This window comes from Vigna radiata, chromosome 3 (assembly GCF_000741045.1).
Source record: "Vigna radiata var. radiata cultivar VC1973A chromosome 3, Vradiata_ver6, whole genome shotgun sequence".
NCBI classification, from domain to species: domain Eukaryota; kingdom Viridiplantae; phylum Streptophyta; class Magnoliopsida; order Fabales; family Fabaceae; genus Vigna; species Vigna radiata.
The window spans coordinates 1,519,383-1,535,241 of NC_028353.1; the positions used below are offsets into that span (position 1 = coordinate 1,519,383).

Below are 15,859 nucleotides of genomic sequence, written 5' to 3' on the forward strand. Positions count from 1 at the left end.
ATTATAGGATCCTTGTATGTATATATATGGTACTCTATTCCTTGAAATAAATCATCAGAATTATTCTTTAAATTTTAATAATACTCACATGGAATTCTTGATAAGAACTATCTTTTCTAATAACTATAGTTCCTTAAAGCAAACAAGGCAAGGAATATATGCTTCTAGAATTATCTCCTTAGCTAGAAGGAGCTCTAAAGATAGTAAGCAGAGACAAGAAGAGGTTGATGATGTCTAAATACAAGGATACCGAAGCCCATATGTACTGATCGTATGAGAACCTCTTTATGAGGTTGTCTGTGTCATATATGATGTAGCCACAAAATATAAGTGATGCCAGGCCCCCGTAGATCATCAATGAAAGCTTACCCAATGGAAATAGAATCTGCAAGGAAGGAAAATAACAAATTATATCTGAAACCTTAGCCTCAATATGGCCTATTAGCCCAATTGTTGATATATACATGCATATCAAGCAGAAGACTTTTTCTTTCTGTGCCTTTATAAAAATTTTGGACACCTCCATCTTATTCTGGAATAGATTTTCCGGTATGATATGGACTTTTGCGGCAGAAAGCATATTTCAGAATGAAAGGGAGATATGAAAAAAATTTATCCGGTGCAGGAAGAAACACCCCAAACATAAAAGACTTCATGACCAAAATACCTGTATCAGGGCAAAGGCAATAAGAATTAGCATGGCTCCAAACAAGAATGGGCCCAAAAAGTTGAAATCATGGCCTCTCCTTGCGGCAATAAATGTGTAGATAGTCAGGCTGATCACCACCACTGTAGTCAATATCACAGACTCCAGAATAATTTTCCCTGTATCCAGTTTCCAGTCTCGTTAGAAAATAATTGATTGTTCTCACTTAAAATGCTCATTACAATAGACAAAATTGCCATTTTGAAAACATATTCAACTCCCTTGCCATGATTGAACAAAGGCTGAATGTTGGCTCTTTCCAATGAAAACACACATTCTATTATAAATACGCGTTTCACATTAATCAAACTCAAACTTTAAGCGCTTCCATCGATTCATGATCAATTTTATTACCCCAATTAAAAAAGTAAACATTTTAGGAAACACACTGCATAATTTTTTTTACCTCTTTCTTATATTGCAATATCTTCGGCATCGAAACATTTCAACTATGACACCCAACAAAGAAAGGTTACAAAAGAAACATCCTTTTTGTCATTCCATTTTAACGTTTAATTGACAGAACATTCCCCACATATATATGAAGGAATTCACCCACAGTGAAAGCAAACAATATAACACAAATCATAAATGACAAAAGCAAATAATCAACATTGGTAAAAAGAATTTAAAACTAGAGAGAATTCGGTGACATTACCGCTAGTAAAAGCGCAAGTCAGTCCAACGGCAAAGGCCATGGTAACGGTAAAAATGAAGAGAAGGAAATAATTGAGAGGGTGTTTCTGGTGGTAATAGTAAAGAGGGCACAACGCTGCAACATATGTTAATTAATATGAAAAACATGGCAGAGTTAGAAAATATAATTTTTCTGTGAGAAATAAAAGAAAAGATTGAAGGCATGCATGTAGGAATAGGTAGAATAGAAGGAGACGTACTGATAAAAGGAATGAAGATGAGTACACAGTAGAGAACAAGGCCTGGGGTGGTGGAAACGATGAAGTGGGGGATGGGGCGGACGAAGACAACAACGGCGGCGACGGCGACGGTGAGAAGCAATTGGAAGGTGAGGATGCAGTAAACCTTGCGTATGAAGGACCAACGAAGTTGAGGATTCTCGAGCATGTTGGGGTAGAGGGGTCTGTCACCTCCACCACCGCTCTCAACGTCTTTTTTCATGAACATTTTTCCCTCTCTCTTTCTCGTTTCTCTGCAACAAAGGCTTTTTGAAGACGTGTGCGTGTTGGTTATGTGTTCGGTTTTATACTATGAAGAAACATATTCTTACGCTTGCAGTGAGGAAAGGATGACACGTGTCTGTGTGTCGTACGGTGCATGCATCTTCTAGCCTTTCCTCCTACTCGACTCTACCACCTTCCCACGTCATTCTTGCCAACTACGCTTTATTTTCACCAGTCTAATCCAATCTCACACTCTGCAACTTTTGTTACGGTCTTTTTTCTATGTGGTTACTGGTTGGTAGACAAAGGTTCACTTATTATGACGTCCATACCCCCAGAAACTATGTGATAAAATATCATTTTTCCATTAGTGTTTTTACTCATTCGCTTAACAAAAATGGTTAAAAAATCTATTAAAAATCTTAAACATACATTTTTACAATATTTTTCTACTACACTTATTTCACACCTTCATAAATTATTTTTTATCATAATATTCTATTTAAATTTATTTTTATTATGTTAATATATAATATTTTATAATATGAAACAACCGGGAAATGAAGGTGTCAAATAATATTTTTTCTTAAAAAAAAAATTCAATTTAGCTCTTAACAATTACTTAAGAGAAATAGTTAGCTTTTGTCTCTATATAATTATGTTTAGTTGTTGCTTTTTTTTATAAAAATAATTTAACAGATTTTAAAACAAACATAAAAAGTGATTAAGAAATGTAAAGAGCTCTTGTGATATAGAAGAGTTATGTTATAAAATCCCAAGCATAGCTAACGCTTCAAGGAGTAAGAAGAACATTCAAGTTCCAAATTTCCAAATCCCGTCAACGAATAAATAAATAAATAAATAAATAAATATATATATATATATATATATATATATATATATATATATATATATATATATATATATATATATATATATATATATATATATATATATCCTTCAAACTACTCTAGAATGCATACCAAGAGTCAACAAAAAAGAAAGGGCACCACAAAGGCCCAACATCATACTATAAAAAAAGTTACTCACATACATTGTATAAAACATACAGGCCTTTTAAACAATATTTGATTATCGCTTAACTTTTTTTAATTGTTGTTTTAATAAAAAGAATTATTGTAATTTAGTTATGTGTTTTGAAAATATTTATTGCAATTTAATTATTGTATATTAATTAGTTACAAACATATTGTAAAATCTATTTATTAAAATATTATCTAACGATGTTAACGAAAAATAAATTATATATTTTATAATAATTTACACTCTTATTACTTTTCGTTAAAGTCTAGTTAAAGATACAATATTATAATGTACGTCCTCTCTCTCCATTACCTATTAAATTTTCGGTTTATTGAACCCTTGAAGTTCCATTTCAAAATTTGAAAAGGAAGACACATTTTGTTATTTGATTTAGTTCATTGGAAGATACTTAATTTTTTTTTTTAACTATCACTTTCAGTGTCATTTATATACAAGGATGCTTTTATAATAAATTAATTACAATATTCATTTTTATAGTATTTTTTATAATTTAAGTGAATCATTCACATGTATTTTGTTAATCTTAAGTCTTTTTGTCATCCAAAAAATTTCTCTTGTAAAGAATTTTTTTGTTTAATATGTTTTAGTTTTCTTCCTATAATCACGCATATAAATTTGAATGCATGATGGAATGACAAAAATGATGTACTGGTGTGAAAAAGAAATTGATTTTGGTGGGAGAACTAAACATGAGATTTCTTTTATTATAGTATTAAAGGTGAAATGATGTCATTAATGGGAAATAAGTTTCTAATAACTAGGAAAGAACTAAAAAACATATATATTTTTATACTTAATTTCATTTCACTTTGAATCAACATTGAGTAATTTTGAGACATTTACGATTTGGCCACATGAATAAAAAAAAAAGATAAAAATATTATTAAAAAAAAGTTATTTGACAATTATTGTACAGTGAATATGACCAAGACTTCGTTAGACAATACCTCATTGAATTATACTCATTCTTGTTGGGATTTTTAGTCATTCAAAAGTATAATATTTTTTCTTTAACGAATATGACTTCAACAAATGATTAATTACTTAAATCAATATTAATACACCAAAGGAAAAATATATTTAAATAACAAATTTTTTTCTCAAGATAAAAAATTGATATAACTCAAATGATAATTGTTGTTTTCAAATAATGTTGAAATAAAAAATACTAAAGAATATAGTTCGAGTTAGAATTTTTTATTTAAAACAGATTACAACAAAACAAAGTTATATATATTTTGGCCTTTTTGAGAATCAGACTTAGTCAATCTTTAAAATTTTGGTGTAATTTAGTTTTTCAACTTTATAAAAGCATGAATTTAGTCTTTTTTAATCAAATCTTGTTAAGTTTATTTGACTTTTTAAAAGTGTTTTCCAATTAACATTAAAGCAAAAATATGTTAAATAATGCAAACAACTCAAATGCTCATGAAATGCAAATAAAATATCAAATAAATTTAATAAAATTTGGTTAAAATGATTACATTCATCCATTTGTAAATATGAAAGACTAAATTGGTCTAAAGTCTAAAAAATAAACTAATTCTAATTTTTACCTTAATTAAAAAAGCATATTTACCAAATAAAAAGTAATGTTTAATTTGAAGAATATCACTAACGTGTGAAATATAATTAAATATTTTTTTATATTGAGTTTAAGGTTCACAAATACACTCTCTTTTTATTTATTTATTTATTTATATATATATATATATTATGTAATATTTATTTTTAATTATAATTTTTAACTATTTGAATTCAATTATATATTCGAGTGTAAGAAGGAAGAAACAATGTATGCTTTGGAGTTGCAATTTACTTTTAAATTAAAAAGGTGATAATGTCTTATTTAAACAAATCTATACTTCTATAATATTTTTTTTGTCTATATATATATTTTTCAATTTTATATTTTAAGTGTACATCTTTTTCAATTTTATCTTCAAATTTTTTTTAAATTTAACCAATTTTTTATTTAACTATTTTTTAAAAATTAAATAAATAAAAATCATGTACAAAATAATAAAAATATCTATTATCAAATTATAAATAATATTTATATAATCATGAAGTTAATAACAGGATAGAAAAATAAATTTTTTAAAATTGTTAACATAGTGAAAATTAAAATAAGTTAATGGTTAATCAATACCTTAATTTTATGTCATCTTAGCCTAATGGAAGTAATCATTTTAACTTAAATGGTGATTTTAAATTTAAGTTTTAAATATAAAATTGTGTTAAGTATTTAAAGAAATAATTTGTGTACATAGAACTCTTACAAAATTTAAAATAGAATTGTTTCACAATTATTTATAGTCTATACAAAAAGTCTTAACTCAATGTCCCTAAGAAAAAAAAAAGCATAAAAGTGCAAATAAATAATATCCACATTCTTATAGAAATTGAAATATAAATTTATAAAGATTATAATAAAATAATGAAGAAAGCAATTTATTCTTACTAGCCTGAATATAGGTTAGTTTGTGGATGAAAACGGATTGAATGTATCACATTTTTGTTATTTCTTTATCTGAAGGACTAATTATGTGGTTGGTGTTAATCTTTTCCACGTTATCATTTTCTATCTTTCTTGATTGAGATAATGCTAATTTATATAAAAAATAATAACATATTTTGTAATTACAAAAATACCTAAACAAAACATAAAATAAGATGAATAATTAATGAGAATTAAAATAAAATTTAAAAAATATTTCACGAATGAAATATTATGTTTTCCAACCATAGTAGAAATTTTACATAAAAAATGAAGATAGGAAACTATTTTCAAAATAATAATTAGTTTTCTTTTATAAAAGGACAATGATTAATTATATGCATTTGTCATATGCAATTATGCATTTCCAATCCACATCTAAAGTTTTATCCTATAAAAAATTAGAGAAAAGAAATTAATATTATTTATAGATTAGACTAAAACAGTGTAATTTTTCACATGCGTTTGTCTATTGGATTTCAAAATAAAAAAAAGTTTTGGTTCCAAAGATACATTTTTTATGTTACTGTTTCTTTGACTTAATTTGTTTTATAGTTTAGAACAATACCTTAAAATTCAAAAAGATAGTTATTACCATTTGAAAGAAAATCAAGTCTGGTGTAACAGTTAGTTTCAACTTTCAATCTCCCATTTAAAAGAAGAACTTAATTTGTATGGTCTGTCTCCAGGAGAAGGAAAGTGAGATACTTTCCCTATCACCAAAAAGCAAAGGCACAAAAAAAAAGTTAGTTGAAGTCCCAATTTTCTAATTTGATTTTGCTCTGCAGATTCAATTCATAGTTGAGCTCTCTCTATCAATTCATTTGTTGCATTTACGGAGCTGATTCGGTGAGTTACATTTTTCTGCTTGAGATCTTTCCCAGACATTAACCATGGGGGCATGCTTTGTTTTGTGCTGAAATAAAGAGACTAAGCATATTGTAATAATCAAATTTAGTCAATTTAAATTTCGTTTTAGCCTTTGTTTTATATTATAGCTCGTTGGTTGGATGCACCAAATCCTTAGCTTGAGATTGATTGCTGTGTTTGTTGGCAATGGAATGTGCCCCCAATTCGTGAAGTTTGGTTTTTGAAGTGGTGCTGTTGTGGAGATCCGGGAGTTGTTTCGTCTCTTATGCCCCATGAGGAGTTTCTTCCCTGCAGAATCCTGTAAAGAGACGCATCCAAATGCTTTGAATCCTCAGTCTTGGCTTCAAATTGAAAGAGGGAAACTTCCCAAGTTGTCATCGTACCCTTCCTCTGCCTCAATGTGAGTTTTTCTCTCTGAACGGGTCCTTTATTTCAATTGAAGCTTTCCCTTTCTGCCAATTTAATTTGGTGTTTTTGTTTTTTGGTGGGGTTGGGATGCGGTTTTATTTGCTTTTATCTACTTTAGAGAATCTCTGGTCAAGGTCCCTCAGCCAGCTCTACTGCCTTTCTATAAGCCTGCTGATTATGTGGAGGTTTTAGCGCAAATCCATGAAGAGCTTGAGTCTTGTCCTCCACAAGAGCGGTCGAATCTGTTTTTGTTACAATACCAAGTCTTTAGGGGCCTTGGGGAAGTTAAACTGATGCGTAGAAGCCTTCAGGGAGCCTGGCAGAAAGCCAATACTGTTCATGAGAAGATTATATTTGGGGCATGGTTGAAATATGAGAAGCAAGAGGAAGAACTAATAGCCGACTTGCTTGCCAATTGTGGTAAATGTGCGAAGGAGTTTGCACCTGTAGATATACCATCTCATCTTCCATTTGATGTAAATGTAAGTTCTATAGGGAGAATGACCAATGAGAACTGCATTTCTCAAAATGTTACTTTTACAATTGGCGATGAAGAGATAGTTTGTGATAGACAAAAAATTTCTGAACTTTCGGCACCATTTAATGCTATGCTAAAGGGGTATTTCAGCGAATCACGTGCTGAGACTATAGATTTGTCTGAAAATAATATCTCTCCATTTGGTATGAAGGCAATAAGTATTTTCAGTTTGACTGGCAGTTTGATTGAGGTCCCCCCAAATCTTTTATTGGAGATATTAGCTTTTGCAAATAAGTATTGTTGTGAAAGACTTAAAGATGCTTGTGATAGAAGACTTGCATCCATGGTTTCCTCCAAAGAAGATGCTGTAGAGCTCATGGAATATGCTCTTGATGAGAATTCAACTGTACTTGCTGCATCCTGTTTACAAGTACTTTTGCGTGATCTTCCAAACTGTTTGAATGACAGTCGGGTAGTGGAGATATTTGTTCATGCTAATAAGCAGCAGCTAGCAGTAATGGTTGGGCCAGGTATATTTGCTCTTTTCTGTTTCTTAAGTGAAGTTTCTATGAACCTTAATTCTAGTTCCGACAAAACAGTTCATATCCTGGAACGGTTAGTTGAGTTTGCTGAGAATGACAAACAAAGAATCCTTGCTTTACATCAATTGGGATGTGTAAGACTCTTACGGAAAGAATATGATGAAGCACGTCTTCTTTTTGAAGGGGCCGTAAACGCAGGCCATATATATTCTGTCGCAGGTTTAGCTAGGCTGGACTTTATAAAGGGCGACAAGTTTTTATCTTATGAGCTGCTGAGCTCGGTCATTTCATCTGTTACTCCACTTGGATGGATGTATCAGGAAAGGTCATTATACTGTGACAGTGACAAAAGGTGGGATGACCTTGAGAAAGCAAGTAATTTGGATCCTACACTTGCATATCCTTACATGTACAGGGCTGCCTCTTTGATGAGTACGCAGAATGCTCAAGCTGCACTATCAGAAATCAATAGGATTCTTGGGTTCAAACTTTCACTAGAATGCTTAGAAATACGATTTTTTACCCATCTGACTCTTGAGGACTACAAAGCAGCTCTATGTGATGTTCAAACAATTCTTACTTTACGTTCAGATTATAGAATGTTTGAGGGACGTGTTGCTGCATCTCAGCTCTGCACACTTGTGCGTGAGCATGTTGAACATTGGACAACTGCTGATTGTTGGGCTCGGTTATATGACTGTTGGTCTGCAGTTGATGATATTGGGTCTCTGTCTGTTATATACCAGATGCTTGAATCTGATGCGGCAAAAGGTATTCTGTACTTCAGACAGTCATTGCTTCTCCTCAGGTATGTTATGAACTTTTTGAAGGCTCTTGGAGTCAGTGGTCAAGGACTTAGTTTTGCTAGAAATCATAGTAGGTCCAAACCTCCATATAACCCCTCCCTCGTCCCCCTAACAAAATGTTCTGATATTTGGTATCTGTCATTAATTTTTCCAGCCTTGAACTTAACTCACTTTCACGTGTATTAGGAACCTAACACGATACTTGGTGTTTTATGCTGACAATGTTGAATCATATTGTAAATTTCATGACTAAGAACATGACAATGGTAGCTACTTTTGATCTGCTGGCTTTACTTGCACATGGAAATCTGTTTTTTTAAGTTGTACATCAGTGATAATAAACTCAACCACTAAGGAGGAAGTATCGATAGAATATTATATTTTACTTTGAAATACAAGTTATCCCTTTGAAATTGTGTCTGTAAAGGAAGATTCTCTGGTTTCTGGGTCTTTATCTGTCTAAATACTGACTTTGATATGATGCCTCTATAAATCTGATGTATTTATTTGACTTAGGTTGAACTGTCCTGAGGCTGCTATGCGGAGTTTACAGTTAGCTCAGCAACATGCATCAAGCGAACATGAACGACTTGTATATGAGGGGTGGATCTTATATGATACAGGTCATTATGAGGAAGGTCTCCAGAAAGCAGAGGAGTCTATTAGTATCAAAAGATCTTTTGAGGCATTTTTCCTGAAGGCCTATGCATTGGCTGACTCTAGCATAGATCCATCATGTTCACCGATTGTTATCTCACTTCTGGAAGATGCCTTGAAGTGTCCTTCAGATAATCTGCGCAAAGGTCAGGTATGGTTCTATTCTACCACTCAAAATTATGTCACTAGTTAGAAACTAAGAAGAGAAATGGAAAATTAATTGAAACGAATGAGAAAAATGAACAATTTTGTTGAGTAATTGAGAACAGGAGAGAGGTGGTCTCTTGGAGGCTTTCCCCTTCATAAATGGTTTCTCCTTTAACACACAAATTGTCATATTTACATGACGAATCCCCCTAATCTGATTTTAGCAACCAACCCCTTCTTACTAACTAATGGACTAATTGGCTATCAATTACCCGTATGCAGTCCTCTTTATACATTCTAGCAATACCTCTTTCTCATCCCAATTTACATTTGTTTGCCAAAAGACTTCCAATGGACTTAAATATCAACTGAATCCGACTTTGGTTATGTATTAACACTCCTTTCTCTGAATTTTGTGTTGGGGCCTTATGTGTCATGGCTGGCCTTAACAAGGGCTGGCCTTAACAAGGGCTAACCTTGAATTGAGCTGGGTGAAGCTCACCAACCAAGTGTTGTGTTAAAAAGTGAACTTTAAGTCTAATTCAACTCCACAAAACCTAATTGTAAAGTGAGATTAGATCCAACAAACATCAAACTTAGTTAGGATAGACTCTAACCAGGTTTTGATACCATGTTAAGAAATAGACTTTAAGCCTAACTCAACCCAACAAAATCGGTATGTAAGGTGAGGTTTGCATCCATTTATATATTATGAATTAGTCTTATCTCTAGTCAATATAGGACTTCCAATATGTTGCATGAAATCTAATATAGCAGTCTGAAAAAGATATACATTTTATGCCCTTTTTGGTGTTTGATTGGAGTAGCCTTTTAACAACCAGCTTGTCCTTGATTGTAGTGGCCTTGGCACCCATAAAGGAAGAAGTGTTCACAGAGATTCCACTTTGTTTTAAGGAATAAAATACATAGGCTAAAGAAAGCCTTGTGTAGACTCAAGTAGTCCCCCGTGCTTGGCTTATGAGACTTATTCAGGCTATGATTTCATTGGGGGTTTTAGAGTCAAGGTGACTATACTCTATTTATCAAACATTTCATAGAAGGGAAACTTACTCTTATCTTGGTCTATGTAGTTAATATGATTGTTGCGGGATGATGAACATGAAAAATTGATCTTCAAAGAAAAGCTTGTTGCTTAGTTAAGATATGAAGGATCTCAAAAAATTAAGGTACTTCCTTGGGATACAAGCCATCTAGTGGGAAAAATCCATTTTTTATCTCTCAGAAAGTATGTCCTAGATCTTCTCAAAGATACAAGTAAAATTGATTGCAAGGTGACTATAGATCTATAGAACAAAACCATATAATTATGAGTGGTGATGATAGCTTTGTAGTAAATAAAGGTCAATATAAGAGGCTTGTACGAAAGCTCATTTACTTAGCTCACATCTAACCAATGGTCAGTTAGTTCATGCATGATCCAAGAGAGTGACACTTATAGACTGTGAATCCTTCAATATCTGAAGCCAGGTCTAGGAAAGGGATTGTTGTTCAAGAAAGATGGAAAATTAAAAATGGAAATGCATTCATTGATGCAGACTATGCAGGCTCTGTTACCAATAAGAGGTTCACCTCAAGATATCACATGTTCTTAGGTGAAAACTTGGTGACTTGGAGAGGTAAAAACAAAATGTAATTACAAGGTCCGGTATCAAAGCTGAATTCAGAGCTATGGAACAACGTGAAATGTGAAAAACCTATGATCTTTATTGTAATAATAAATCAGCTATTAGTATTGCTTATAATACAATTCAACATGAAAGTATAAAATGCGTCAAGATTGATTGACACTTCATCAAAGAAAAACCGGATAGTGGTCTTATCATTACTTCCTACATCCCATCCAAACTTCGGCTTGCAAAAAGGCCTTTCCACACAATAGTTTCTTAATCTCATACGCAAGTTGGGTATCCCTCTGCAACAGATTCAGGTGATTCTTTTATGTAAACCTCCTCTTTTAAGTCACAATGCAGAAAGACATTCTATTGTTCCTGTGATGCAATATCCATTGATAAGAAAAGACAGACAAAATATTTTGGTAAACAAAATAATCTGCCACCATAATCATGGCCAAAAATCTGGTCATAAGCTTTAGTCACAGCTTGAGCCTTTAATTTTTCCCTCCATCTGTCTGTTAGGGCTCATGATGACAATGAAGTCCCCTTGACAACCAACTGTATTTTTTTGAGAAGTGCCTAGAATAGAATATAAGTTTGGAATCCAAGACTGTCATCTCATCAATTATGGTCTGTCTCCATCCTCGACAGGAAAGTGTTTCTTGGACAGTTCACTATCTAACGTAGTGTTTTGATTGTCATTGATCACTTTCAAAGTTGGCTTTTAACTCTGCGGGTTCCTTGGCACCAAGTAATTTTATCAAACATCTTTGAAAAATCTTGGAGAGAATAATGTTGATTCTAAGTATAGTATGTCTTGGGAATTAAAATAGTAAGGTGCAATACCAAAGCCATACATAAAAAATAGCATACCAATCTAAGTAAATTTTACATTTATGTTTTTCGTGATATAATATAAATATGTGAGATTAATATTACGAAATGATGAGGAAGTTAATGAGGATGTTACACATGATACAAGTAAGATGCTAAAATGGAGAAATACATCAAAAATTATTATTTGTAATCATAATATGGTTACCAAGCTCAGATATAAGTTTTGTGGCTGTACATTTGGTTGTAGTATATGATTACGAATGAGTGTAGGGCTTTAAAGGGACGAGAAAAATGCGGGAGTAGAAAAAATTGAGAATGTTAAGATGGATGCGTGGCCATAAGGTAGGATAGGATTTGAATGATTGTATGCAAAGAGACATTGTTGTGGCACCAACTGAGGTAAATACGATAGGAAATTAATTATGGTGGTTTGATCATGTACATAGAAGACCACTGTAAGCACCAACTAAGAGAGTAGACTGTGTGGTTTTTAATATGTGAAAAAGGGAGAACTAGACCGATAAGGATATTAGAGGAAAATTTTACAAAGAATTTCATTGTGAAAAATGTCTCGAGAGATTTGTTCTTTCAGAGTCATATGACATCATGTGATGTATGTAACCAGTCTTACTTCTCCTGGTAAGGCTTTTGTTCTTACTGCTGTTGTAGTTTCTCATTTGTTATAATTGGGGTGCCTGAGAAAGCAAAGTAGACGAAGCCCATGATGGAAGAGTCAAATGCATTGAATTTTTGCAGTAGATCAATGGACCATGGGAGGTGGTGAATGTTCTAAGGTTGCATATGGAGGTGCAAGGTGGTATCTAGCAAAAGGGCTTAGAAGGACGACAGGTTGGAACTTTCATAGACACTTTGTGGTACAAGTTGGATACAGATGATACCCTTTGGTGTCAGATGATATGATTTTATCCAGGAAAGAGTATGATTGTTCCAAATTTGAATTCTCAAGAGACAAACAAAAATAATCAAAGAAAAACATGAAATAAGACAGAGATGAAGACGCCACAATATAACATATTGATAAGTCAATGAAGATTCGTCATAAAAATTGTCATCTCTGATAAGAACCCGAGTTGGAGACATCAAGGAAGATTAACCACAAAGAAATCCATCTTTGATGAAAGTCAGAGTTCGAGACGCTACAATCTAACATATTAATAAGTCAAGGAAGATTCGTCACAAAGAATTCAATCTTTGATAAGAACTACAATTCTAATCCAAGAACCAAGATAATCATCTCTCAATGAAAAACCAATTTTCATATAATGACCATCCAAAGTGTCTACAAATGTTTAAGCTACCTAAGAAACTCTAAAAGAAAACCCAAAGACATCGAACCCAAAAATAACTTGAAAATTCAAAAACCAACTTGGACTCGTTGCCCAATGAATTCACTTGCCTAGCGACGATTACAAACGGTTGAATTAAAAAAAAATTACAAATATTTTAATTACATATAACTATTCTATAATTGTGCTCCAAGCCATTATTTTTGTGTCCTTTGAATTCTAATCTTCATGGAGCATCATAAGTCTCGAGTAAATTTGTTCTTCGTCAAGTTCTTCAAGTTCTTCTTCTATAGGATCAAGAAATAATCTTCTATCATTCCTTCCTTCTTGAAGCAAATTTGTTTTCAAATTCATGTCACTTGAAGATTCAGGAGATAGTCCCGAATCACTTTCCTTCTTCACTTTGATAAGAACTTGTTTGAACAGGAGATCCAAACTTGATAATGACTGGAAGTACAAGATATCGAGGCCCAAAACTTGCAAGCTTTATTATTGATTTCAATAGGAGTATTCCTGTGTGAATTACTAGAGAGAAATATTTTTTAATCCTCACGAATTATTATTACGATTTACACAATTTAATTAGTTTTAGGGATTGACTCGCTACACCCAATACAGTAAAGCATATAATCTCTTTCCTATTCTATATACAGAATGTATCGGCTATTTACTAGGAACATCCAAACATTGAATTGATGAACTATTTATCAGGCATAAATGAAAATGCTTATTTACCCCAATCTCTCTGCATTCTAATTTCTGGATTTATACATTCTTGTATTATGTGGTTATAAGTTTTGGCCAGTCCGTGGAAGTCCAGAATAAGAACTATGAAGCTAAGTTGTTTTAGCTGAACTGATGAACTCGTAAAAGTTTTCGGCTATTATACTTTTACAACTTGCAATATCATTATGTTTCTCCAACTTTGAACATAATTAATTAGTTGTTTAACGACTTACATTTTCATTTCCATTTAATTTTCAGGCACTGAACAATCTTGGAAGTGTTTATGTTGACTGCGGTAAATTGGACTTGGCTGCTGATTGTTATATCAATGCCCTTAAAATTCGACATACCAGAGCTCATCATGGTCTTGCGCGTGTTCATTGCCTAAAAAATGACAAGGCTGCTGCTTATAGGGAAATGACCGAACTTATCAAGAAAGCAAAAAACAATGCATCGGCTTATGAGAAGAGGTCTGAGTATTGTGATCGTGAACAAGCAAAGGCAGATTTGGAGATGGTCACTAGATTGGATCCTCTTCGGGTGTATCCTTATAGATATCGTGCTGCAGGTTAGTGTTTTACCTAAGGATAATAAATATGCAACATCTGGAACTTTTCTGCTTGAGTAGATGAATGCAACCATGCATATGCGTGAATAATTACGTGCATAAGTGGCATGTTTTAGGATCTTTGTTAAACTTTTGTATTTGCCAGTGATATAGTGTATTTGAAAGAACAGAGATTCCAGTTTTAAAGCATTTACTACAATGATGAGTGATGGTTATTCTGATGTTATAAAGATCCATTCCTTTACTGGTTATCTTAAAATTTGAAAATATTAGATTTTGTCCATTATTGTTGTCATTGTTTTGGCCGCCATGTTTTAATGTGAAATAGATAGATTGCTGAAGTGTTTTGGTATCTGTGGTTGCAGTATTGATGGACAACCACAAGGAAGAGGAAGCCATAGCCGAACTCTCGAGAGCAATTGCATTTAAAGCTGATTTGCACCTCTTGCATCTACGTGCAGCATTTCATGAACACAAAGAGGACGTGTTAGGTGCGCTAAGAGATTGTCGTGCTGCGCTCTCAGTGGATCCAAACCACCAAGAAATGTTGGAACTTCATAATCGAGTCAATAGACACGAGCCGTGAGTTCAAACCATGATCACATGGTAGATGGAATCGATTGCACGTTCAAAATATGGCTGCACTGAAAAAGTTACAGTCAAGCCTTCAGGAATTGACGTTACAGTGATGACCACCATTTGATGAGCTGAGTCATGAAAATCAAATTTGTAAGATAGAAAATATAGTTAAATATCGTTATCTTGTCTATAGTAATGAACGTCTCAACTATTACCATTTTTTTAGCCCCAGGGGAGTAGTCCCAATTTTGTAATTGTTATTTTTTTTTTTGGGGATATATTAACGTGTTGATTATCTCCCATTTGTTTCTTGGTTAAAATGGTGTGCAAGGCAATATATTAAAATATTTATTTGCTGCATTATCACATGGTCTTTATCTTTAACCAGTGGTAGTACTAACATGGATGAAATATTCTTAATCCATAGAATTGAATTTTTTTTTTCAGAACAACCTACTTTTATTTACTTGGAAACTTTGAAAAATAATGTAAATAAAGCCACGACATTTACTAGCAAGCTTCACCTATGTGAGTCGCAGTTTTCATAATATCGTTCTGTCTTTATAAAAAATCTAGAACTTATGTTCTCTTTTAGGTATTTAACATTATTTTCATTCCATTCCTTTTTACCTCCTCTAATAAGCATATTAAAAAATAGAATTCAATAAAGTTGAGTCTTTTTTATTATAAAATACTTTTATTTAAATCATATTTACATCTTATAATTAAATATTAGTAATTTGATGATTAGTTATTATTTATTATTCTATTATTATTTATTATACTACTGTTATTTCAATAGAAACATAATTTGTTATCTATATTAATCATATAAATATAATAAATATTTTTTACTGAATTCTCACTTACACCCTCTCTTATAAATATTG

At 32.4% G+C, this 15,859-nt stretch overlaps 2 protein-coding genes across 5 annotated transcripts in view; one reads left to right on the top strand and one right to left on the bottom strand.

Annotated features, from left to right (window-relative positions):
* LOC106757428 (protein LIFEGUARD 4) overlaps positions 1-1,905 on the bottom strand; it is a 6,453-nt gene extending 4,548 nt beyond the window's left edge. The window contains exons 1-4 of the mRNA XM_014640098.2: positions 1,603-1,905; positions 1,365-1,478; positions 668-825; positions 85-385 (exon numbers count right to left, since the gene is read on the bottom strand). Coding sequence (XP_014495584.1) covers positions 179-385; positions 668-825; positions 1,365-1,478; positions 1,603-1,849 — 726 coding nt within the window. The 5' untranslated portion in view covers positions 1,850-1,905 and the 3' untranslated portion in view covers positions 85-178. The remainder of the gene's footprint in view (positions 1-84; positions 386-667; positions 826-1,364; positions 1,479-1,602) is intronic.
* A 4,102-nt stretch (positions 1,906-6,007) lies between these two features.
* Positions 6,008-15,332, top strand: LOC106757693 (ETO1-like protein 1). Of its 4 annotated transcripts, none has more exons than XM_014640443.2 (6): positions 6,008-6,259; positions 6,390-6,680; positions 6,807-8,516; positions 9,031-9,322; positions 14,081-14,390; positions 14,756-15,332. In XM_014640443.2, the coding sequence occupies exons 2-6, from the start codon at positions 6,553-6,555 to the stop codon at positions 14,974-14,976; spliced, it is 2,661 nt and encodes an 886-aa protein (XP_014495929.1). In that variant the 5' UTR covers positions 6,008-6,259; positions 6,390-6,552; the 3' UTR covers positions 14,977-15,332. The 4 variants fall into 4 exon arrangements, with proteins under 4 accessions (XP_014495929.1, XP_014495930.1, XP_014495928.1 ...); XM_014640444.2 differs by having other exon boundaries at positions 6,409-6,680; XM_014640442.2 differs by having other exon boundaries at positions 6,493-6,680.
* The last annotated feature ends 527 nt before the right edge of the window (positions 15,333-15,859 follow it).

Coding starts and splice junctions, on each gene's coding strand:
- LOC106757693 (XM_014640443.2), top strand. CDS start 6,553: ATGAGGAGTTTCTTCCCTGCAGAATCCTGTAAAGAGACGCATCCAAAT. Junction 8,517..9,030: donor CAGTCATTGCTTCTCCTCAG/GTATGTTATGAA, acceptor TATTTGACTTAG/GTTGAACTGTCCTGAGGCTG. Junction 14,391..14,755: donor TTATAGATATCGTGCTGCAG/GTTAGTGTTTTA, acceptor CTGTGGTTGCAG/TATTGATGGACAACCACAAG.